The sequence below is a fragment of the Cariama cristata genome, unplaced genomic scaffold, assembly GCF_000690535.1.
Source record: "Cariama cristata isolate BGI_N322 unplaced genomic scaffold, ASM69053v1 scaffold2007, whole genome shotgun sequence".
Classification (NCBI taxonomy): domain Eukaryota; kingdom Metazoa; phylum Chordata; class Aves; order Cariamiformes; family Cariamidae; genus Cariama; species Cariama cristata.
The window spans coordinates 27,903-53,033 of NW_009628151.1; the positions used below are offsets into that span (position 1 = coordinate 27,903).

Here is a 25,131-nt window from a genome sequence, read left to right on the forward strand (position 1 = left end):
TTTGAATGAGCTCTTTGATGCAAGTTCCAGCTTAATTAAAACGTTTGCTTGGTTAGCAGTGATCTGTGAAAGCCTGTGATAAATATTGAACTGGGTTCACCTGCTGGTTACTGTGAGAGGATAAACAGCTGCTTTGTGTGCTTTAATCAAGAGGCTGCAGCAGCAGCAGAATACTGTGCTTTTTGAGAGCTTATAAAGGAATAGTTGAAAAGCTCTGGTAATGTCACTGCCGATATCTTCCTAGATTGTGCTTGTGTGATATTTCACACAAGAGGTATTCACTTGCTGTATCATTTAGATGGCTTTGTAACCAGGAAATGTAGATGAAGATATGAAGAACTCCTCTTACCTCTTTGTGTTTCAAAGATCATAGCCTCAGTGTTTGTTTAGCTCTATTTTACACGTAGGACAGGTTGGTGGACTTGATCATTCCTTTTTTAATCGGACTGCCATGTTTTTGCCATATAAATATTGATGCGATAGGCTGTTTTATCTACCCCCTGACAGAAGTAAAAACAAGCTGGATTAGCCTGAGGTCCATATAGTCTGGTATCTGATCTTTAACAGCATCTATTACTGGATGTTTCTGATTAAATACTATGGAAAGTAGTGGAGTATCTCCCCCTCCCCCCCAATGAAAAGCTCTATCCCAGATTCAAACAGCTGAAAACAGGTTTAGTTTTGAAGCCAGAAGGTATTATGAAATAGTTTTCTATTGCCTTATATAAATTATTTCTAGTGACCCACCCCAATTCTTTCATAAATAAATTGAAACATTTTCTGATATTATTATAGTTTAACCAGTATCTCTGTGTTATGAGTCTAAAAAATTGTACTTTATGAGGCAACACTGCTATGGAAACTGCCATATTGTAGTTATCGCCTTGTTCAGCTGGAGAATATTCTCTTTCCTTCTGCTGTAGTAATGGTAGATTAACACCATGTTAGATTTTGTTATGTGATATCGACAGATATTCTCTTTATGGAAATATAGAATTAAAATAGTTTGTTCTCAATAAAATTTAAAGATGGCCAAATCATTTTCTAAAGGGTAACAAAGAATTCAAGTGCAAATTGACACACTTCAATAATGTGCAAATAACATGAAGAACTCAACTTTTAAACTATGTTTTAATCATTTTCCTAAACCTTCTCTTCATTATAAAGGATCTTCTAAAAAGTTGTGTTTTATTTATTTATGTATTTTGGGCTAATGGTGTCTGTGACTTTCAGAAATGTTATGACTACTGCAGGCAGTTTTATATTCTTACTAGTTACTATAAAATCAGCCTGGGTTTAAAACATTTTCTCAATGTTGATTTTTTTTCTTTTTTTTTTTTTAATAAAACTCTTTTCAAAGTCCCCGGTGACATTTTAAAGCTGCAATACTGGCTAAAGTGCTGCTTAAAGCCACTATTATAGCAATCTCAAACCTTTTAAGAAAAACTCTTAAGGCCACCTGTAAAATGCTGTAATTTATAAGCCTTACACATAAGAACACTTTTAATTCTTTTCATAAAAAAGTAGTATCTGTGGTTTTGGTTTTTTTAAACCTACCGTAGAAGAGCCTCCTGTTTATGTTTATGTGTATGTTTGTTTGAACTGCATTTTCCTCTTGTTAGAACAACTTTTGTAAAATAACTGCCTGATTGGTCCTAATGTTTTTCTGTTACCTTTATTTGGCAAACTAAATGTGACGCTTAGCAACAGCAGTGGACTATTAGTGGTATGGTATCATCTTGGAATTCTGTATATTCTTTTTACCTCTGAAAGCACAATCTGACTTGAATTCAAGTTAAAAGATAAACATGTTCTTAAAGGCCCTACACAGTAACTGCTTCAGTTATATTAATTATTAGTGTGGTAATGTGGTTTTCATTATTTCAAGGAGCAAAATAGAATATAGATGATAGAAATATCAAGGTACAATTTGCATTGCAGTTTTCTCTGTGAGTACAAACCAAGTATTGCCACGTATGTAACATATACCATATGTCAGCTGTTTCCTGCTTCGCTGTTGACAAGAGCCCCATTCATAACTCTTCTTTTTATCCTTTCAGTGAATAAGTAATTATTCAATATAGAAGGCAGGACATTTGGAACTGGCTATTTCATGTGGCAGCACACCGTAATGAAATCTGCTGTTACTGGCAACCTGAGAGGGGAATGTAACAATTCCAGCATGGGTGTAACTTTATCTGCTTTGAGGGCCTGTTTATTTGGCACATCAGTGAACCTTTTATCCCAGTGAGTGACAGCTCCAGAAGGGTTACATTTACATGCGTTCTATCATGTATTGTAATATTTAATGGCGGACAAGGCTGAGTGGGACTAAGGGTAATATGAACTTGCTTTTCCTCGGGGTGGAGGCTAAAAGACAGCTTGATCCCCAGAATTGTGGTGTAACACACAGCATGACTTAGCATTTGTTTATAATGGCTAATCTTACTGATTACAATTAAAAGGAAAGGGAGGAGTATTTGAGCGGGCAGCTACTTGTCGTTACTTGCACTATCACCTGAAAACCAAATACAAACTTTTACACTAGAAGAATTAATTATTTTTTATGAAAGGTGGACATGGTTACTCATGAGTTATTTGTCTTCTACGTGTCTTTTCACACTCATTATTACAATTTCATGACAGTTGTTCCAGTATTTTATATTGCAAAAGATGGTGCTTTTCAGGAAGAAAAAAAATTGGTTCTGTTTAGAATTATCCCCTATGTGTCTTTTATTCTCATTGTTACTACATGGCCTTTGACATAATGGCATGGCAAACATATTTCTAATGGAGAGTATATGACATAGCCTGTTTTATCTGCAAACAGATTTCATTAAACTGTCTTTTACAGATTTCCTCTGCTTGCTTTAAAAGAAAATTGTTCCCAGTATTTCAACTTGGGTGTCTACTCCGAGAAGGTTTTTTTCATTGAAAGTGCTGGACACTTCTTGTCCTGTGACACGAGTGTCCTTATGCTGAAGCTTAGATGTGAGAAGTTTATTTGCATTATTCATATGTGTAAATACTCCACTGGAATAATGATTTCTTCTACGACTGGGTTATGATAAAGTTGTATCTAGTGATTGCTAGAAGTTTTTTAAGAATTTTGTGCATGAGGAGATGATGCGGATGCTTTTTTAAGCTTTTTGCAGTTTGGTAGGCCAGCCTGGTGATTTAACAGGCTATCTTAAACTATTGTAGAGGATATTTTCTAAATAGACCATAAGCAGATTTAGTATGTTCATCTTACAGTGGGATTTTGTTAATCTTTTTTTTTCTCTTGGGTTGCAGTCTTCTGGCCCTTGCACTGAGTGTTCCTGTTCTTCTGGAAAAGAAACTGATAAAGATACTAGTAACACTAGGAAGAAAGAAAATGGAGATCGGTCATTCATTCCCAAAATATTTTTTGGAACACGAACACACAAGCAAATATCCCAGGTTACCAGAGAATTGAAGAGAACAGCATATTCCAGTGTCCCTATGACAATTCTTTCTAGCCGGGATTATACCTGTATCCATCCAGTGGTATCTAGTAGTGGTAGTAACAGGAACGAAATGTGTGTAGAATTGCTGGAAGGAAAACATGTGAGTAATTTTATTTCAGAAAATGAGCATTCATGTGGATATATTAAAATGAAAGGTACTTGAACAGTTGGAATGAGTAACATTTTTTACTGCTTTATATTATGTTGATTAAATGCCTCCTGGTAATTTGGTTTAAATATTAATTGTTAGAAAATGTTGTTACACAGTATCAATACTGAGAAAAATTACGATGATAGGAATAGTATTTATGACTGCTAGGTTAACATTCTTAGTAAGACTTAAATTGTCTTTGATTTTATAGATGAAGAAAGAAGCGTCCTTTATAAATGTACTTTTTAGGAACATGGATTTGCCTGTTTTCTTTCTGACATGATGTGTTTTTCATTGTTGTCTGACATAAAAAGTAACTGTTAGAAATGTTTTGAGCAAATCAAGTCAAATGCATATAACAGCTTGGAGGATTTAAGCTTACTTGGTTTTTGTTATTTTTTGTAACGACTAACTATCTGCACTTACTTGCTTTTAGGGCAAGTCATGCCTTTACTATCATGGTGTTCATAAACTCAGCGAACACCATGCCCTACAGTCTGCACATAGGATGTATCAGGCTTGGGACATTGAAGATCTAGTGAGCCTGGGAAAGAAGCTTCGTGCCTGTGCGTATTTTGCAGCCAGAGAACTCATGGTGGGCGCAGATATTGTATTCTGTCCTTATAATTATCTCCTCGACCCGCAGATACGCGAGAGTGTAAGTATATTTGTAAGAAAGAGATTGTAATAACTAAAGTTAAAGGGAAGTTAAAAACATAATGTTCAGTGGCTACGGTCAACTGAAATCTGATTTATATCCAAAATATTATGTACAGAATAACGCCTGGGTTAAAGAATTTTTCCTCTCTGTCTTTTTTTTTTTTTTTTTCCCCTTTCTCTTTTTCCCAAAATGAGCATTTCTGTATTCCAAATAATGCTTCCATTGGTCTCATACTGTAGCTGATGAGTCACATGTTTTTTTTCAATCAGTGGAAAAGAAAGCCTTGCAGACTTCACAATTGTGTTTGACTTAGGGAGAGTATAGTAGGTTCGGATTATATTCATCCAGGATGAGTTAAGGCTTCCCCCGCCCCCCATTATTTTCTAGGTTACAGAAACTAGATCAAAAAGCTGAAAACTTTGTTACTGGCACCATGATGCAGAATATGCACTTTTTTAACAGGATCCTGTTAGTTGCTGTTTCTTGTTAATGTCTGTCACTCTGTTTTACTAGATAATAATTTTCTTTTTTAGATGGAAATTAACCTCAAAGGCCAAGTAGTCATTTTAGATGAAGCCCACAATATTGAGGACTCTGCTCGGGAATCGGTGAGCTATGATGTTACAGAAAGTCAACTAAGAGCTGCTCGAGAAGAGCTAGATTTCATGGTCAATAGCAACATCAGACAGAAGGATCATGAGCCCCTACGGGCTGTGTGCTGCTCTTTGACAAAGTAAGGCAACTCTTTAATTCCATTGTGTCAATTAATATTTTTTAAAAATTGCATTTAGATTCCTTTTGCTAATGCAATTTGCTGGTTGCTACGTTGCATTAGATAAAATGCAACAGGGATATACTTCAGACTATGCAGTCGCCTGATTTTTTTTCATTTGAGGAATCCAGAGGGTTTTGATCTATTTAAAAAAATACTCGTCTTACTCAATGGGAAGCAATGCAATTCTGTTTTGAAAAGTATGTTATGCTCTTGAATGATGTGCTGATCTTATGGGGCTTACTGTCCTTGTTTATGAAGTTCTGTATGAAAATTTTATCTAAGATATATAATTTTTTCTTTCACATGGTTCTGTTTCCTTATCTGAGGAACAAGCTTTTGTCAGAGCATTAATTAGTTCACATTTATAAATTGGCTTTCAGAGCCTTGGACAGGAAGCGTTTGGAACAGGTTGAAATCTGTTCTTGGAATCAGATTGGAATCTGACTGGAATCTATTTGGAACAGATTCTTCGTAGTTGAAAGTGAATTTATCAGTCATACCCTTTGTTTTCCTTATAAAACAACTCAGACTTGAGCAAAGAGATAAGGGTCTGAAAAATCAGGGTACGTACAAATTCTCAGAAAAGACTTGTTGAAGTCTTTAGAGAACTCGCATAGGAAACTCTCTGAACAGAGCATGCACTCTCCTCTTCGAATTTCTGATTATTCTCAGGGGAAAGTTGTCCACACAGAATTACTGATCACTCTTTCTCCTTGGAATATGTCAATAGAATGTGGTTTTAATGATTTGCTTTTGTATTGAAATTGAAATGAAGGATGTGCTGAATCTCTTAGTTCCTGCCTTGTTGGAACACAAAGATTGTGGAGTTCAGTGGATAGAGAAACCTGGATGATTGAGGAAGTGGTTTTGAGAGCAAGAGTTGATCAATAAGTCAGAAAGAAGCTGGAAAACCAGAAAATGTTCTCTTCTTTGCTTCTTTCTGTAACCATAATGGAGAAGGTAGTAAGAGCAAAAAAGAAGGTAAAACCCAGAAACTATGGAGAGAGAATTGGAAGGGGAATATCTGAGCAGAAGTTAAAAATCATGAACAAAAGCAAATGGACTGGGGGCAGAAGCTCAGGAAGGAGGAAAAGAAACAAGGAGTCAAGGGCAAAAGTCTTTTGAGTGGAGTGGGAACATGAGAAAGTTGAAACAATGTCCGTCACCACTAGAGAATGTGTAATTTAGCTCTGTAGCCCTTAATTTTTGAACCTTTCTGTTGAGGGATCCAGGGACTGAAAGAGTTCAGAAACACACTGCTAATGAAACCTTGAACACCAAAGTCAGTAGAATAAAAGTGAATAATGATACAAGTGACTTTAAAGTTACATGAGCTCTGATTCAGTGCATATCAAATCATCATTTTGTTGCATTAGTGGCTGGTGAAATAAACTTTGGAGTACGCTACAGCAAGCGGTTCACCATTTTTCCTATCCTTTCTCTATTCTGAGAGTTAATGTTTATGTGTCACAGAGACAGGTGACTCTTTTTTGCGGAAGCTAATTCTCCTACCTTGGATATTTCAAATGTTAAATTTTAGTAAAAGATAAGAACAACATGGCTTGAGATTTGATTGCCTCAAGGTTTTTAACCTTATCAGAAAAACTAAGGTTGATTGTCTTGGCAAATCTGCCAACAGCTTGGAAAGCAGAAGACTGGGTGTAAATAGCCAGTAATTGGTAAAATGCTGTTGCATAGTGACATGGCTTTGCCAAATGCATGGGTAATTAGGAAAATCTTATTTTGGTTATAAAGATCCTGGGCCCTCATTCCAGAAAGCACTTAAGCATGGGCTTAGTGCCACAGAGGTGCTAAAATGACCTTTCTGAGGAATTTGAAGATATACCAATAGAGGTATACTGGCAAGCTTTTCTGATGAGATGCAGATTTAGCAGGACAAATTACTTTGTTCAAAGGAGTAAGCTGTATCAACAATGGGATTTTCTGGTAGGGAGTGAAGGAGCAAATATACCTTCTTGAATTGAAGGCATATTTGTAACATTCGTTGAATCTTTTCCTGAAAATATTGCATACACCAATTTTCACTTCAAAATCATAGATATCTTTCTGGGAATCAAGCTAGTTTTATTTATGCTTACTGCTTTATTCTAAAAATAAATTAACAAGCATTTCAAGTAAATAATGTTAGATTTTAATTGGATGGAATTTATTCTAGAATTTGCTTTTTTTTTTTGGTGATATTTTAGTATTAGGAAGGTTGTTATGTTAAGTTTGTATTTACATTTATAACATGACCATTTCAAAAGTATGTGATAGTGTTTGGAGTTCGTAACAGGGCAACAGAAGCTTTACATTTCCTGAAATGTTTTGTCCATTGTAAATCTGTTTCTGTCATAGTGGCTTTTTCCTAATTTTAGTTCCAGATCTTTTTGATGTTACATTAAAGGAAATGGGGCAGAGTACTACACTGGTGAAGTTCTGCCTGTGTTAGTGATCATCATTCCTCAGTAAGATAAAGCAAATCATAGCCAAAGAAGTGATTGTTATGGCAGTATTGATGGGCTTTGTTTGCATTTAACCTGGCAAAAGAAAAGTTGTTTGCTTTTTTTTAATTGTTCCATTGATCAGATTATTTGCAGTGATAGGGCAGAAGATCAGGAACCAAAATGGTCACTAAGCCTTGTTGCTTTAGTTGATAATGATTAACTGATTTTACAGGTAAATATTTTGAACTGTTGTAGAAATGACAGCTGTCTTTCTGATGCCTCCTGCTAGTTGATGAAACAGACAGCTTCGGCATTTCCTGAGAGGGAAGAAGCACGCCTGCGTTTCTAGATGGAGGGAAGGTCTTTTAATACTGCAGGGATGATGGAGGACACATTCAGTTAGAGAAAATTGTAGCTCTGCCACAAATGAGATTATCTGCAGGTTTAGTTCATGTTTTTGGAAAGTCCTGTCACATTTTGCATTGTACATACAACTATAATTCTACTTAATTTTCAAATTGTCACAGAGTTAAATACCTGTAGTTAGGTTAAAATACGCACTTTTTATTGCCCTGCTTTCCCTTACTGTGTATAAATATTTAAAGTACTCATTTCACTCCTCAAGATTTGTCCTTAATAGGAAAGCCTGCAATTGACAGGGATAATAAACCAATTTGCATCAGTTAGAGTAATAATGCGTGGCTTTAAAAGTACAGCAGAAATCTTTCTTAAATGAGCCTGACATGTTATACCAGAAGAGCAGATTATATTTTAAACCTTTTTCTTGCTTGTAAAGATACGATATGATGATAAAATATAAACATATAGGGACAAATGTTCTTCTCGCTTCAATGAGCTGCATCAAGAACAGTTCCGTAGATGTTAGTTCAACAGTGAAAAACTGGCATAAGGAAAAGCAGCATCTGTCTACTTAGATATAGTATTTCTCATCATCATAGAAGTCTGGTGGAATTTTTGAGGCTTGGTTTATACGTGCAAAGTATCTCTAAATCTCTGAAATTAATACTGAAATTATTTCTGATTTCTCTCTTTTCTTTTTCTTTTTTTTTTTTTTTTTTTTACAGCTGGTTACAGGAGAGCTCTAGTCAACTAGTAGAAAGAGGTTATGAAACTTCCTGTAAGGTTTGGAGTGGAAAAGAAATGCTCACTGTTTTGCACGAAATGGGAATAACTGGTATTACTTTTCCCATTTTACAGGTAACATTGTATGCTATGTAAATGAGTACCAGAGTGCATAATATTGATGTTGTTAAACATCTTAAAATGTACATAAGTGAAATACTAACAGATCTTTTAATTTACTGCAATACTGAAAAGCTGTCTGAAAATGATACCTGATGGAAACCAGGAGTAATCCACTTGAGCTGCTGGAATTTGTGGAGAATCAATATTTTAAAGGATATAATTGATCATGTACAATTATTTAGATTGAATTATTGAGTCGGTGATAGTTTGCCTGTTCTATCCATCTGCATTTTTATTGACTGTGGAAATGTCTTGACTCTATTTTCAAGTTTATCCCTCCTTTCTGTGTAAGGCAAATATGTTAAAAGTGTTGTTATGTTTCCTTTCAAATTCTGTCTTCAGTCTGATTTCATAAGTATCTTAGGTGAACTTTTAAACCAGTGTCCTGATAGTCTTGTATCTGTATTGGCTTTGTTTTTGAGAAGATACTTAGAATGTTTTTAATGTGGAATTTGTTTGCCTCTTATAGAAACATCTTGCTGCTGTCCTGGAAAAAGAAGAAAAAATATCAGTGCTCGGTAGAGAGGAACTTATTGAGATACCAATTGTGAGCCCGGCCACTCAGATTGTGCTGAAAGGGTTATTCATGGTTCTTTTATGTCTTTTTAAAGATAATAGCAGGTCAGTGCAAATACATAGCTTGAGCTGTGTGGTGGTGTTTAATTCAACTGCTTTGCCAAACTGCTTCTTTCATTTGTGAAAGCCTCAGTTATCGTGTCTGGCTTCTGAGCAAAACTAACATTTCAGAAAGCTTTGAAAAAATCTATTTATGTGTGAAGAATTTAAATACTACAGAATTATCTTTTTCATTCATGAATTAATTCAAATATTGAAGAAATTAATTTGAAGGTTGGGTCTAAATTTTCTCAATGTGTTGCCAAGTTAAAAACGTGTGTGTTCTGTTTTTCTACATAGCACTTATCGTTTGATTGTCTTTATCTTGACTACTAATGCCAACAGTTAGTAAAATTTCTGATTTAAACCTTATTTTAAAATACTAATTATTGTGAAGTTTCACTGGTTTTTTTGGAAAGTATACAATTATTTTTTATACTTAAATTATAAATGCTTTGTAGCAATACTGTCTTTGCCTTGTATGAGCTTGATGCTTAAAGTTTGATTGCTTAATTGTAGTTTTTATTGATATTTCTATATCTCTATATAGGTATGCAGATGACTACAGAGTTGCTCTACAACAAACTTACACTTGGATGAGTGAAAACCAACTTGATGTTTCGGATACGAGTGCCTTCTTTACACGACCCAAGCATAAAAGAAGTTTGCGGCAGAAAACCGTAGTCCGCATGCTTAATTTTTGGTGCTTGAATCCTGCCGTGGTAAGCTGAGTGTGAAGTAGAAGGCTTTATGTAATTTGAGTGGTAACAAATACATATAAGCTCTTAAGGTGATTGTTTTGATTTTCTAAGTTCCTTCTTTTCTTCCTCCAACCTAGGCTTTTTCAGACTTAAGTGATGTTAGAACAATTGTTCTGACATCCGGTACACTCTCTCCAATGGATTCATTTTCTTCAGAGCTTGGTGTGAAGTTTTCCATTCAGTTGGAGGCAAATCATGTTATTCGGAACTCACAGGTAAACTTTTGCATTGTTGTTCCCTCTCCTGAGGTGTAATGCTGGCCATTGTAAAAGAAACAATAACTTGCAAATAAAAATTGACAAACCCATTCCGTAAGTAAGAAGAAATGTACAGAACAGACTCTTGCTTGGATTAATGCAATTGTAAAGTACATTTTCAAATGAAAAAAGGGGCAATTTTTAGACACATACTCCCCTGGAAAAGTTGAAGTCATGCTGTTTTGGTAATAGTCATCTTATATCAGTTATTGCACTTTCTCTTCTGTTTTTAAGTACTGGAATTAAATTGTTTAGAAATATTTCAGTATTTTCCTTCACACTTAAAATTTCATTATTTAACCTCATGTAATTTAATACAGTTTGTGTCACATATTTTAGAATTAACTTTTTAAATATGAAATACACCAGGTTTGGGTTGGCACCATTGGAGCAGGCCCTAATGGTCGGAAGTTGTGTGCCACGTTCCAGCATGCAGAGACCTTTGAGTTCCAAGATGAAGTGGGAGCACTTCTGCTTTCAGTGTGTCAAACAGTTGGCCAAGGAATTTTGTGCTTTTTGCCATCCTATAAGGTAGGGAAATCTTAATTCATATTCTTCCTTTGAAATCACACACACTCTACTTACTACCATGTAATCTTTTGCTTTATGCATCAACATATATAAATGTTTATAAAATAAATTTATTGTGATTATATCATATTGTAACTTCTTGGATCTCATATTGGCTGGCATATGAGTTTGACTTCATGAAAAAAATGTCTGTGTTTGTTTTCAACAGATGTCTGTATCTTCAGTAGTAAGTACAGTTGTTTCAATTAGTTTTACAAAAAAAAAAAAGCCAGACTGATCTGCAGTTTTTTCTTAAATTGTTTCCCTGAATGTTTTGAAATTTTTTTGAAAAAAAAAAGAAACAAAAAACAAAAAAACAACACTCCATGTAAGCACACATCATCAAAGGAAACTTTGTGTATAACTTAGCAGCAAGAATGCCTTTGCATGTTCTTTGTATGCTATTTGAATGTGGGATTCATCCAGTTAATTTCTTCTTTCCTTGTTTCTTGTTCCATTTCACTGCATTGGAGATTGTAGTATATTTTTCTAGAGTCAGGGGAATTGCTCACTGGCATTGGCTGAAAGGAATCAAATTTCTCAATTTCAAACTATGTAATATCTAATTTCACTGACAACAGATATCTAATTATGGTTAATCTGTACCTCACAGTAGTTCTGCTTTCTTCTGTATTAGTTCTTACTGTTATTTATGGTCAGCTCTGAGAAACAGGAATATAAACCCGCAATATAATTCTGTGATTCATGCCCATTTTTCTTGTAATGCTTGCAAGAGTGTGACTTTTTTCATTTTAAACCATCATTTAAGATTTAAAAAAAGTCTTCTCAACAAACGAAACAAAACTCTCTCAGAAAAACAAAACACCCGAAAATCCTACCAAATGAACAAAAACCCCAGCATAATGGAATTAAAGGTTTCAGACCATTACCCTCATCTCTAAGGTTCCTTAACAGAGAATATTTTAAAAAATGAAATAAAACCAATTTCTTCTTTTTTACAAAACCTTCCTGTTAGTTTTATTATTTAACTGAAGAGGCTGCAAACTGAGGGTTTTTTCTTTGCTGAGTGTCTATAAAGAATTAGTCATCAGTGCAATTACTGACAGTAACCATTAGGTGACCACATTAGACCAGGTAATGTACAGTTGCTGAAAAAAGCAGATTACTGACTATAAATGTGTTTAACCTAGCTCACAAAACTACATGCTTATATGCAAAGTTAAAGATCTGAGAAGAAGTTGTGCATTCAATTTATTTAAGAATTTAAATGGGAGCATATTTCAGTTTTCAGTATCATCATTATTCTTTTACTAAAGTGTATAATGTCGAACAGTATGTGATAGTTGATCTTTTGTATACAGACCTGACAAATATTTATGAAAGTTTTTATGAGAATAGTAATCTGAATTGAAAGTATAGAGAGACTTTGTAATGACATTTAATAAAGAAGGAAAGCGATTGCTGGACAGCTCTGGTGCCCTTCCCCCTCTCACTGCCCTTATGTTTTACTGAAAGGTCATCTAGCTAAACACGTCGAGTGTTGGTTTTGTGTTGTTTGTTTTTTTTTTCTTTGTGGGAACACTTCCATGGTCCTAGCAAAAATATTGATAAATATAAATTGCAGACAATTGAAGGATGATATTTTAAAATCACATTGCCAATATTTTTCTACGGATACCCTTTTTCATTCTACTGCTTTTATTCTCGGTTGGGTTGCCTTTAAGTCTGAGATTTAATATGTTGAAAACACAGAATAATGTAAGCATAAGCATATTAGTACAGGGAAAACAAGGTATTTTTCTATCATCATCATCATACAGAATATTGCTTACCTGCACATTTGCATTTGAAAACTGATTTTCAGAGATTTTCATGGGGAAATTGCTATGTGTCTTTAAAAAAATGCAGCTTTTAAAGAAATTGTTCAAGGCTGTCAAGATCTGATTAATATATGGTCATATGCCTCACTACAATTAACTGTTATGACTTAAGCAGATTTTTTGAGGGATCAACCTGTTTTGTGAATTGGAGTTTCAACTTTGGAGTAAGTGAAAAAATAAACTCTTTTTAAATGTCTGGAAGGCTGAGGGCAATGCTCTGAATTTTGAGTGCTATCTATCCAGGTAATTTGATGGAGCTTGAATTTAGGCATGTACATTGGATTTCAGTTTGGTTATACTTACAGATGCGTTTTCCAGTGCAACATTCTCTTTTAGTTTTAAGAATTTGTGGCTTAGCAATGATGTCCTTTGCTCTGCACCCCCAACGGAAGCCCTGCTTCTTGGATGGTTCTGTTTCAGTACCTCACTTTCAGCACTCATGCTGCACATTTTTACCTGTTTTCCTCAAAGCCTCTGACAATTATCCCTAATTATTTACAAAGCAAAACAAAGATTATATTTCTGGAAAGCCCATTATTAATTTAGATCAGGTAGTAAATTGTATGTTACTTTCCTTGATTGTATATAAGGAGAGGGCTAAAGACAGAAATAGCATCTTACTGCACTTTCATTAATTTCTGTTCACTTTGAATTTCATAGACTTTTGTTCGCTTTAATAAAATATAGGCATATGTTCTTTTTTGTTGTAAGAATGGCAAATCAACACTTTTTGACCTCGGTCTATGGGAATAGAAAGAATGGAGGGTCTAACACCCGTCACAGGAAGCAGAAGTTGAGAACCTTGCCTGACGCAGTTTGTCATGAACGATGTTGGAACCCTAAAGCTAGCACCCAAGCAGTGTTCTCTTACTGCTTGTCCTGTTATTCAGAACTTCATTACACCATGTCAGAGAGAAAATACATTTATGGTGGAAACAGAAGGAGTAATACCATTTGAACTTCCCAGTCTGGAATTTAAGGGGCTTTTTGAGTAATATTTTGTCTGGTATTTCATGTTGCTTTGTATACATTAAAGTAGTAATCTACCAGTACTTGGTGAAAGTGATGACCCCTGTATTCATGTTAGAGCTGGAGAAACAAACTCTGGCAGAAATTCAGTGATTTGTTTCAACTTCTGAAGTGTATAATAGAAAAAAAAAATCCCATACTCACCTAGAAGGTATCAACCTACTACCAGGTTTCCATGTACAAATAAATAGAGGACAAGTAAAATTTATAAATGTCACCATGTTAATCTAATCATAAAATGAGAAAACTGGATGCTGCTTATAGAACATCTGAGGTGAACATTATAAATGTCAGCGGAGTCCATTGCTGTAGGAGCTAACGTTTTAATTGCATACTCCTTCCAGTGCTAGTGCATACAAAAAGCATCCATTAATGGCTTGCATTTTTCTCTATTAGCGTTTCTTCAGGCAGATTATTTCGTGGGAGATTCTAGATTTCTTTGAAAAAGCTATCTAATGCCAGGAAGAGGTAGTAGTCACTTGTCTATATTTTGCACTGGAGTGCCCCTTACAACAAGATACTTATAATCTGTAGAATGTTATTCAGCTATTCTGTAAAGAATTTAAAGTCCACAGTATTGTAAGCCTGCATCCTTTCCTAATAATCAGTTTAAGAAGATACTTTGTCAGGCTGAGAAGGTACTTTCCAAAGACCTTTTTACCTAATGTATGAACTGCTGTTACTGCGAAAAAAAATCTGAATTAAAAATAATTCACCTGTTATCTTCCTCTGTGCCCCACCATCCCCTGTTTCTTTTTTTAATCAAAGCAGCTGTAGCAGAAAGGGTTCGGTGCAGTTTTGTGGGAAAAGTCTGCCACCTTGTTATCTCTGTGTAATTTGGAATTACTAGTTGCAATATGAATAAGAAAAAAGCAATAGTAGAGAAACTTCCCTTTATCTTACTCGGATATTTGAATAAATACATTTTTCATTGAAGAGTGAATGTTTAAAATACATGTATGGCAAATACGCGAGGTTAATAATGCAATGGAGGAAAGTACATGAATGAGAAGAAAACAATGTATTAGATAGATGTCCAGAGATAGTTGTCTGTTTATGTTATGAACAGCTGTGATGCCGTTTTTCATGAATGGGATAATTACAATAATCTACAAATTTTTATTGTCATTATCAGAGTTCTGGCACACTGACTTTTTTTTAAAAAGAAGCTGCTTCTTAATATTTACTAAACTGTGAACCTAGATAATTTTGGGGGATACTAAAACCAGTGATACTATGCAACAAAAATGCATTTATGTGAAAATCAGTAGCAACTCTAGCAAGAACACTCTATAAAAGAGAATATCAGAAGGTGAAAAGATTACCTAGAAATCTAAGATGCTTTTAAACAAGATTAAGATAAGAACCATTAGGGTTCATGTTGCCGACCTGTCTGCATTAAGATATATCTTGCCTGGTGCCTGCATCTTGGATGATTCATTCAATATGTGTCATATCAAAGTCAAGGTATCCAGCAAGGAGAAAAATGCTAATGCTTATAAATTTTAGTGATAATCCATCATGATGAATTAACTGACCTTTCTTTAGTAGCTTTTTTTATGAAATAAGCTTTGGACAATAATGTTAATGTTGGTGGCTTGTTTTTTTTGGGTGCTTGTTTTTGTTGTTGGTTTTTTTTTCCCTGTAAAGCATTGTTGGTTAATTTTAATCTGCTAATCGTTGAGCCATAACTTGGAAGGAAAATTTTTAAAATAACATAATTTCTCAAAAGGGTATCGATGACTGTTTTCAACAGTAAAACTTATGAACTGTTAAGTATTCTTCGCTTGAGAATCCAAGATTTGTTTACTACTATCTTCTTTTTCTCCTACGCATTTAAGATGTAACGTTCTCCATTGATTCAGATCAATCATATTTTTTTTTGTATCTGCTTTCCTTCACAAAGCTTTAACTTTTGAGGTCAAATAGCAATTTTACTAAGTAGTTGCACAGTGCTGCTGTGTATTTTGTTTTATACTGTATCAAATGGTTTTGTACAGGGAAATGTCTTCAAAAATTGAAGAGTTTCAAGAAATACTAGCCTTAAGACAGAAATAGTAATTGTTTTGTTGTGTCTCATGAGTGGCTGAATGATCTAAATCTACATTTTAAAAAATTTGCTATACTCTGTATGAAGCATTTATATCCAACCGTCTGTAAGATAGACTTCTGTTTTTTTCATACCAGTTGTGTTACTCTCTTAAAATGCAGGGGACTGTTGTTTGAGCTTTACAGCTGTGGTGCTATATGAATTTTACCTCTCATGAGCAGTTAATTACAAAAGTGGTGAAGATAATAGAGATGGAAAAGAAAATTAATGCAGAATTTTTAAGTGTTTCTTATATTGCATTAACATGGACTCTTTTTGTATGTAGAACTTCCAGTGAATTAATGTTTTTAGGAGAATTTGGTGGAGAATAATGAAAAAGGAGCAAGATTTTCTTTCAACTAAACAATATCTGCTGGAGAATTGTCGAACTGTCTAGAGCTTTTTCTCTGTACTGCAATGATTCCAAGGGTTGTTAAAAGAGTAACTAACAAATACTGTGCTGGAACAAAGTGGTCTAAGGCATTTGTTTCTTAGAGCACTTTTCTTGTGGATGACCTTTTTTTCAGACTTGGTTGTTTCTAGTAAAGTTAGTTGGTATATCCTAAAGAAGGTTCTCACACATCCTGTATTAAGGAGTGTTTTTGAGTTTTGTTCCTGTTCACCAGCCCTTCATTGAGAGCTGGAATTGAGGAAAAGAACAGAACAGACAAAAGAGGAAACAGGCATTACAGAGCTAATCGAAAGCACTGCACCATTACTGAAGTAGCATTTTTGTAACTAAGGGTATGGTTTAAAAGCAACCAGAACCACAAGAAAATAACTTTTAGGTCACTTTATCACAGATGCTCTTGAACTTGAGGTTTAAATATAAGGGTAAATATTGGCAATACACTCAGATCTAACAAGTTAGTTATTTTTCCATGCAAGTGAATAGATCACTAGTTTTTTGTACAATAAACTTGAGACTAAACTATTCAATATCCAATCTTGAATATGTCTGGCAGTCTCTATCCTACTACTAATGAACAAATACCCTTCACCGTAAGGCTGAGAGAGTTAGGCTTATTCAGTCTGGAGAAAAGAAGGCTCTGTGAAGACCTTATTGCAGCTGTTCGCTGCTTAAAGGAGGCTTATAAGAAAGACAAGGACAAACCTTTTATCAGGGCCTGTTGCAATAGGCCAAGGGGTGATGGTTTTAAACTAAAAGAGCGTAGATTCAGACTAGATATAAGAAAGAAATTTTTTACAATGAGGGTGGTGAAAGACTGGCATGGGTTGCCCAGGGAGGTGGTAGGTGCCCCGTCCCTGGAAACCTTCACGGTCAGGTTGGACAGGGCTCTGAGGAACCTGATGGAGTTGAAGATGTCCCTGCGGACTGCAGGGGGACTGGACTAGGGCCCCTCCAACCCAAAGCATTCTATGATTCTGTAATCATAAATTGGCATTGCAATGTACTATGTTAGTTAGGAGGGTGGAACTGTTAATGTGTAGGTACAGATCAATTAATGCTGCATTGCATTTGCTCTTGAGAATTTTAGGGTGAGGTTATATTGATACATATATAGTAACTTTTGTCACTTGCAAAAAAAAAAAGCTGAACTTCACATTTGAGTTTCTATGTATCTCATAATTTTAAGAGCTGCTAGTTCAGAGTTTAAGTTCTGTCATTCTCATCTAATTTTCCTATTCTCTTGGCTGATCATGTTTTCTTCAGTGAGAATGGACAGGCTTGGGTGACAGAAAATCCATTTGGACTAGAACACCTCTGGTTATCGTCTCGGCTCCCTTTCCGTGTTTAAGGTATCAACCAGAGCTGTAGAAGTTGCAGACAGGTGCCATTTACCATTCTGTTGACAAACCATTCTTGGCAGTATTACACAACTTTAGGCAAGCAGGTCTTAACAATATTAATTAACTCTGTGAGTAACGTAGAGCCTGGCAATAGATCTAACTTGTGCTGTGTTCAGACAGACTGAGAATCTTCAGGTTCAGCCTAGGTAGTTATTTGGAACAAACAGGAGGGACCTCAGTTTAACCTCGGTCTATTGCATTCTTCTGCCATTGCACAGCAGTGTGTCTGCACTGGATATGTCTTTGAATATGCTATCTCCTGACCTGGACGTAAATGTGCCACCCCTATATATGATAGGCTGAGGGAGGGATACAGTTTCAGTATTAATTCTGAATGTCTGGCTCTTAGTTTAAGACAGACTCCTTTCCTTACTGAGATTTGTATGAGGTTGGTAGAAAATTTTTTTTTTTTTAAAAAGAAGTCTATGTCAGAGTGGCAGAAAATTAATTGGTCATAAAACTGAAAAAAGAACAGAATATTTTCATTTCTAAAACTTTCCTGAAACACAGTTTTAGAAAAAAATGGGTTTCTTATAATTTTTTTTACGCCATTGATTTTAAAAAACAAACAAACAAACAAACAAACCAAAAATAAACCAAAACCAATGAAACCCCACAAAACCAACAATGCTGCCTTCTGACAACTTTTACTTATTTAATAAATTACTTCAATAAATTTACAAAAGATGGTAGTCTGTTTAGCCAGGCCTATTAAAAGCATTAAGATTTGAGCACTGGCTGTTAAAATGAGTAAATGGCAATATCACAAAGTTAAACAAATGCCAAAAAACATTTTCCAGAGTACTGGGATTGTAACAATACCATTAATGAGGGCAAAGAGGTTTTAATGCAATTTGCACATTCTAAAGTTTCAAAAAGAGGTTTTGAGTTAGTGCATTATTAATGTTCTGAACATCTGGAACTATGTAAGAGCCATAGACGTTGAGCAAGTGCAGGGTTTCCCCACTAGGTCTGATGCTGACTGATTTCCTCCCTAGCGAAAAGCTTGTTTTAAGAAGTTTGAGACAGCAAAATGACAATATCCAGATAAGAGATAAACATTCCACAGTGTCTTTTTGCTTGTAATGTGCATGGAGGGAAAATTGGAAACCATTAGGTTTGTGTAGTTAAAAGGTGAATTTGAAATTAAATAGGAAAATAGTTATTTGCACCACGGATTGTTGCTCCATGGTGCAGTCGCACTGATTGCAGGGTGCTTATGTGAAGAATTATCTGGTAATGTTGGGTGAGTTCCATAGGATTGCTTAAATTTTTCTGTTAGGTGTATTTAGGTATAATATGCAAGGATAAATGCTTTATCAAGAGTAATATTCTCCTTGATACTCCTGTTGACAGCTGTTGGAGTAGTTCAAGGAAGAGATTTACTCCTGTGTGTAAATATTTGCAGGATGTAGGGATCTGTTCACACCAAGTATCTTTTATGACAGAAATTTGTTCTTTAAAGTTACATAAACATAAACTTTCTGCATAATTTTAATGTTAGAGAATGTAATTTACACAGTTACAGCTTTAAAACTATACAGGAAACAGAATGTTTCAATGTGTCATCCAGTTTGAGATGTTTTAACTGTAGCTAATATCCAACATCACATTCACTGGGGCGAAAAGAAAGGAGGCCTTTAAACAGGCTGGCATATCGGGGGTAAGTTACGAAATAATTGTAAATTAATAATGATGCTCACTTTCTGCACAGCATTTGCTTTCTGCTCTCAAGGGAAAGGCATTCTCTTACTCCAGAAGCCTTATTTGTTTGAGCCAAACAGCTGCAATGGTGCTTTTACAGTATGTAAGAAACCCTAAAAACAAGAAAAAGACTTTAGGGAATAAAATTCTGTCATCCTTGCTATCTCAAATTATGTGCAAGTACCTAGCAATAAAAGCAGACCAAAATGATGGAAGAGTAATTAAATGACATGTGAGAAGCACTCAGTGTCTCTTTCCTGGCACTAACGACTGTGCAATGCCCCCTGGAAGTCACTGGAGTTTTTTCAGTGGCTGCAGAGGGCTGAGGTAGGGCTTGTGACACTGAAGTGACCCTTTGGGTTTTTTTTTCTTTCTTTTTCTTTGAAAAGAAAGGCTTATTGCCAGATTCTCAAGCTGTGTCTTTTGCCTTACTCTGATGGAAATCTTAGTAAAGTGATTTTGGTCTGATGGGGCATAATTTGGGGAAAATGTGATCTAAAAAATCCCAATTCTAATGACTCAAACTATGCATTTCAACATTTGTACATAATAAACGTAAATGGAATTTTGTTTTACTTGTCCATTATTGTTTCTTCATTGCTTGTTTTTCACTCTTACTCTGCACTGGCAGTTTTCTTGCTGATCTTTATCTCAGCTTCTTCATGGTTTGGTTTTTTTTTTCTTGATCCCATTAAAACTGAAAATAGATATTGCATATGACTATTCTCTGTTTTTCCATCTTTTAAATGTTTAAATGTCTGTAATATAAACTGTCTAGCTATTTGGGCCCTCACATTCATCCAAAAGAACAATTTTCAGGTTTGGTGTACATTATCGGAGGTGTCTTCTGAGAGCTCCAATGGCTCCTGTAAATCTTAATGTGACTTCTGAAGTCTGCAGTTTCAGGTTTTTCCCATTGACTTGGGTATAGCCAAGACATGTATGTAAAAATCACTGTGTGGGATGGAAGATTTCAGCCATTCCATCACGACCCTGTTCCCTCTGCCTCAGGCACTGAAGACTATTGTGTTGATACTGGTTCAAAGAGAGAACAGTAGCAGAAAGAATACTAAAAGTTTGTACAAAAAGAATTGGAACAAGAGTTTTTTCTGTAACCAGATACATAATCTTTAGCCTCACATTATGCTGGCACACCTCCTTTTTTAATGTCGTCAGTTCAGTCAAGTTACTCTGCCAAACTAAATTTGAATATGGAGCTGGCAGTTCACACTCTGGCAAGATCATTTCTTGTGTAATTGTAGAAGCTACAGCGAACATATCTGCTTGAAATAAGAAAGCTAGAGTAGTGCTGAATTATGCTCCAAAGGAGCTGTATAGTTGAAATTCTCCTAAACTTTTAAAGCTGATCCTTGTTTTGTTTTAACAATTTATTAGAATGTTTTCCTTTAGAATTTTCTAACCTCTTGGCTTGCTGGGTTTTGGGGTTTTTGGTGATTTGGTTTTTTTCCGACTGCTTGGTTACCGATGGCTAATTTCAGTTTTGACCATCCACATGTGTTAGTCACAAAGCAGGCCAAGAAAAGTGTTGGGCTACATCAAAGACAAAATTTTATCTTTGGGGGTGATAACTGACAATCTGAATAGTTGCACAATGTGTGTTTTCCTAAGTAGTATTGCTGGATCCTCGATATATGCACTGGTTATGGAGTAACTTTCCTGGTTTCTGGGAAATTAGAGACAATCCAAACATTAGATATGCTTAGAGAAGTTAAGAGGAGATGGTCCAGCAGCTTGTTACTCAGCGACGAGGTTGCTCTCCCTTTCTTTGTGATAGTTCTTGTGCTACTCTGAATTTTGTCTCAATTGATTCAGATTTCCAGAATAAAGGGAAAGTTATCTTTTTTCTTTTTTTCTCTCCTTTTTTCTCTCCTGGTTAGTTTTCTGCTGGCCTTGTGAGCTGAGTGGGCTCACCAGGAGGTCAGAGAAGTGTCAGAGGGAGCTCCGGGGAAGAGTTGATATTGCACACTCAAGGAAGGGGGCATGATCATCCCTTTTACTGCTAGACCTTAACATGAGAATCTATAAAGATACTAATTTGGAATTTCTGATCTGTTTATGAAATATGGTTTATGTTATACAGTTGTTAGTATGAAATTGTAGCATTGTTAACTGAGTCTGTCTTTGCTGCATATTAACTGAATAAACTGGAGAGTTACTCAGGCGAATATTCTGGGTGAATGGAAATTTAGGTGAGGTGACATGAAAGGAATGAACTGTTCTGACTTCTCATTCTGTGGGAACCTGCAGAAACTGTGGGAATGAAGGAGCTATTGGTTGTTCGTATGTACTCCTTGTTGCAATCGAACATTTTACACATGGCTACTCCTCGAGTACACAGCAGCCGTTGTGGTTGAGTGTTCTAGCAGTTCAGTGCTGTTGGCTCAGGGGAAATTTCTAGGTGTGATTTGGATCCCACTTTATCTCTTTGAATTACCGACTGCGAAGAATGAACAAATACACTTTCCATGGCTTACTGAACTGGTATGATGACCAGCAAGGGCTGTGCAATAATTCAAGTGCCCTGTGGCACTTGCTTTTTACATAGAGCAGATATACTTTCTGATAGCATCTGCACATCATATAAAGTAGAATCTGTAGCGACAGTCTGTGGCAGATTATTGGGTATTATGTCTGAAAAAATTATATGCCATAGTGGTAGATGAGTGTTTTGCTTGTGAATTTCACACCCTGAGAGCTGCGCAGTTTAATATTTTATTACGCTGTTAGTTTAAATACCTCAAGCATACAACATCAGGAAAATAAACTAAAATTCTATTATTGTTTCTCACTTCTGAGCTCTGACTTGTCAAAGTGTTACAAGCTGAATCGTTGTATCTAGTTAACATGTGCTCCGGTTTCCATTGTAATTAACACTTTTTGCTTGCATATTTTTCCTACCATTTAAGTAGTAACTGCATTGAAAATGAGATTTCACAGTCAAGAAGTTTGCACTCTGTGAATGGTAAGAGTCCAAGTAGTAAATAACGATTACATTCGACATGTCTTTTTCCTCAAGAGCTTTTAATGAAGGGGAGAGAAAGTGAGATGGAAAACAGTAGTTATTAATAGGGAACAATATACATAAGCAGCGTTATTTTTAAGAAGAAGGTGTATCTTGCATAGGTTACTTTGACATTACTGTTCTTCTGAACCATTGCAACCTGCAGAGTTCCTGGTTCCTTTGGCATTTCTGAGAGGTTCACTGCCTGATGTGGTAGAGATGTGACTTCTTCGTGTGTGAAAGACACTATATATGAGATAAAATATACTTGAAAGCATGTATTTAGGTACCTTGTTCTGTTTCAGCAATGTAACAGCATATACAAGAATTTGAATATTAAATGTATTGAAAGGGATACTTGGGTTATTTTAAAATCAGAAAAATTCTACTTCCTTGGAAAGTCAGGAAGCCTATCAAATTGTGCCTTAGAAAATCATGCCTTAGACTTAGTTGCTAGTTGGGTAAGCAAGCTTCTTGGTGAGATGGTGTATTTTAAAGAGTATTGACTGCATTTTGATTCAGTTCACAGCTCATTAATGAATTATTTTTAGCAAAAATGTTTTGAAACAACTTGCACAAAACGTAAAACTTCTGGTTTTGGCTTACAAATGAGCCACTTGGCTTGCTGGTAGCCAAATTGCAGTGTGTTGCATTTAAAACTTTGTTTTCAGCTTTTTCTTCCTGATTTTGATCATGAGGTGAAAAATTATTTTGCTAAGAATCAGATATTCTGAAAAGTCTGGTGGATTTGTAGTAAAGGTCAGTGGATTTATGGTAAAGTTTGGGTGTAGGGATCCTGCTTTCAGGTTTTCCTCCCCAGCATCAGATTGTTTTTGTGGGATAGATAACAGTTTATGATTCATTCTTATTATTCATGCTTTTTTTGTCTACAGAACTGTATCTTATCTCTTGTTTGTTATAGAAATGTTATATACTTAGTTAACTTTGGCAGATTGCTGTAAAATTTTCATTCAGTGAAGTCATTGAATAGCTGCTTGTGGTGTGAGATTAATTGCTTATTGTTCCCTCCTTAATTACAGCTGACTGAAGTATGTGTTTCTAATACTGGTGACATTGGAGAAGGTCATAATTTGCATTGTCATGATTGCAGAAAGTTTTACCACTTTGCATTTCTGTATTTTAACATTTGCTTCATTCTTTGACTTAGGTCTGGAATTGTACTGATTTTTCTGTTTAGTGGTCCTGCTTCCCAAATGAGAGGTTTTAGATGTTTCCAAGATTCAGAGCTGATATTGTTCTCTGTTATCATAAATTATCATTAAGTAATTAACTATTCAGAGCTCAACATTATGCATAGGACACATAGTTGTTGCTGAGAAATTGTCTTCTTTTACGTGCACTGATTTGTTGTGTAACCAGGGAAAAATGACTTTTCTGAGAAAGTAAAGAGGATATTATTCTTGCTGAAAATGATATAATAACTACAGGTGTAAAATGCCTTCTATAAATTTAAAAATATTTTCTGTTACTGTCAATAGAAGACTAAAAGGTAAAACCTGTTACTCTCCCACTCTTGGAGTCAGTTCTCCATGACAGGCATCTGCCTGCCCCCATTTACGGTGTGTGCGTTCGTGGACTTGGTCGGCCTTGTGCCTAGGACTACTCTGCACGTCTGTTTGAATCAGTTTTCCCAGATGGTACTGTGCTTCACTGCTGATCTGCCACTAAGACAACCTTGTCTCTTTTTTTTGTCTTTATTCCGGAAAAAAGAGGTCAAAGATGACGGAGCTTAGTTTTTTGACTGGTGAAGAAGAGGACAGCAGTATAGGATGCTGACTTCATTCATGAACAGTTAATAATTTTGTTTTTGATTCCGAACCAGGATCTAAACAATCCTTTTAAAAATAAATTTTTCTGGAGAGCTTTCTTTGCATGAAGGATTGCTCTCTCACTGGAACGTGAAAGTGTAATGATAGCCTAGGGTGAATGTACAAGCAGTTCTTGTAACGCGGAAAGCTGTTGTCTTGGTTAATTTTAAAACCACAAAAGAAACCCTGATTTGAACTAGGTTGTTTAGAAACAGCTGTGATGGAGCTCAAAGACTGAATACTTCAAAGCTATCCAGATTGTTTTGTGGTAAAACACGCTGGGTTTTTTTGGAAAGATTTTATTTAAAATAGCTTCTTTAACTGTAGAAAGAACATATTAACCATGTTATTCTAGAGTCGTTGGCGTGCAAAACACTTCATTTTTCATTACTGTTGTCACCATTCGCATATTCCATTATTTAAGGAGGTTATTGAAAAATTGATGGTATGTTGGTACCAGAGAGACATCCTGTAGGCTGCAGTGTTGATTTATGGCACATGGAACACAGTTCAGTGCTTCAGTTTCCTGCTGGTGAGCGGCACTTTGTCATTGTCCCTAAAGAAAAATCATACCAGTGAAATCCCCTGTGTTTCCCCCAAGTTGAGTGATGCATACTTTTTCTTTGAAAATGATTATGAATTATTCACCTTTTATTGTGCTGGAGTGTGCACATGGTGATCAGAATCTTGTTCATAATACAGAGTTTTTCACCGTGTTCAGGTTTAGTTTAATTACGTAGTTGAGTTGCATGGTGGCTTTATTTTTTTTTTTTAATTTTTATTCTTTTTCCTTCTCCCCCCCCCCCCTCCCCCC

The 25,131-nt window shown here is 35.5% G+C and overlaps 1 protein-coding gene across 1 annotated transcript in view; it reads left to right on the top strand.

Moving 5' to 3' along the window:
• BRIP1 (BRCA1 interacting protein C-terminal helicase 1) overlaps positions 1–25,131 on the top strand; it is a 61,770-nt gene that overhangs the window by 6,239 nt on the left and 30,400 nt on the right. The window contains exons 6-13 of the mRNA XM_009704669.1: positions 3,295–3,588; positions 4,076–4,297; positions 4,834–5,033; positions 8,608–8,740; positions 9,258–9,409; positions 9,954–10,125; positions 10,242–10,379; positions 10,791–10,952. Of these exons, the coding sequence (XP_009702971.1) occupies positions 3,295–3,588; positions 4,076–4,297; positions 4,834–5,033; positions 8,608–8,740; positions 9,258–9,409; positions 9,954–10,125; positions 10,242–10,379; positions 10,791–10,952 (1,473 nt within the window). The remainder of the gene's footprint in view (positions 1–3,294; positions 3,589–4,075; positions 4,298–4,833; positions 5,034–8,607; positions 8,741–9,257; positions 9,410–9,953; positions 10,126–10,241; positions 10,380–10,790; positions 10,953–25,131) is intronic.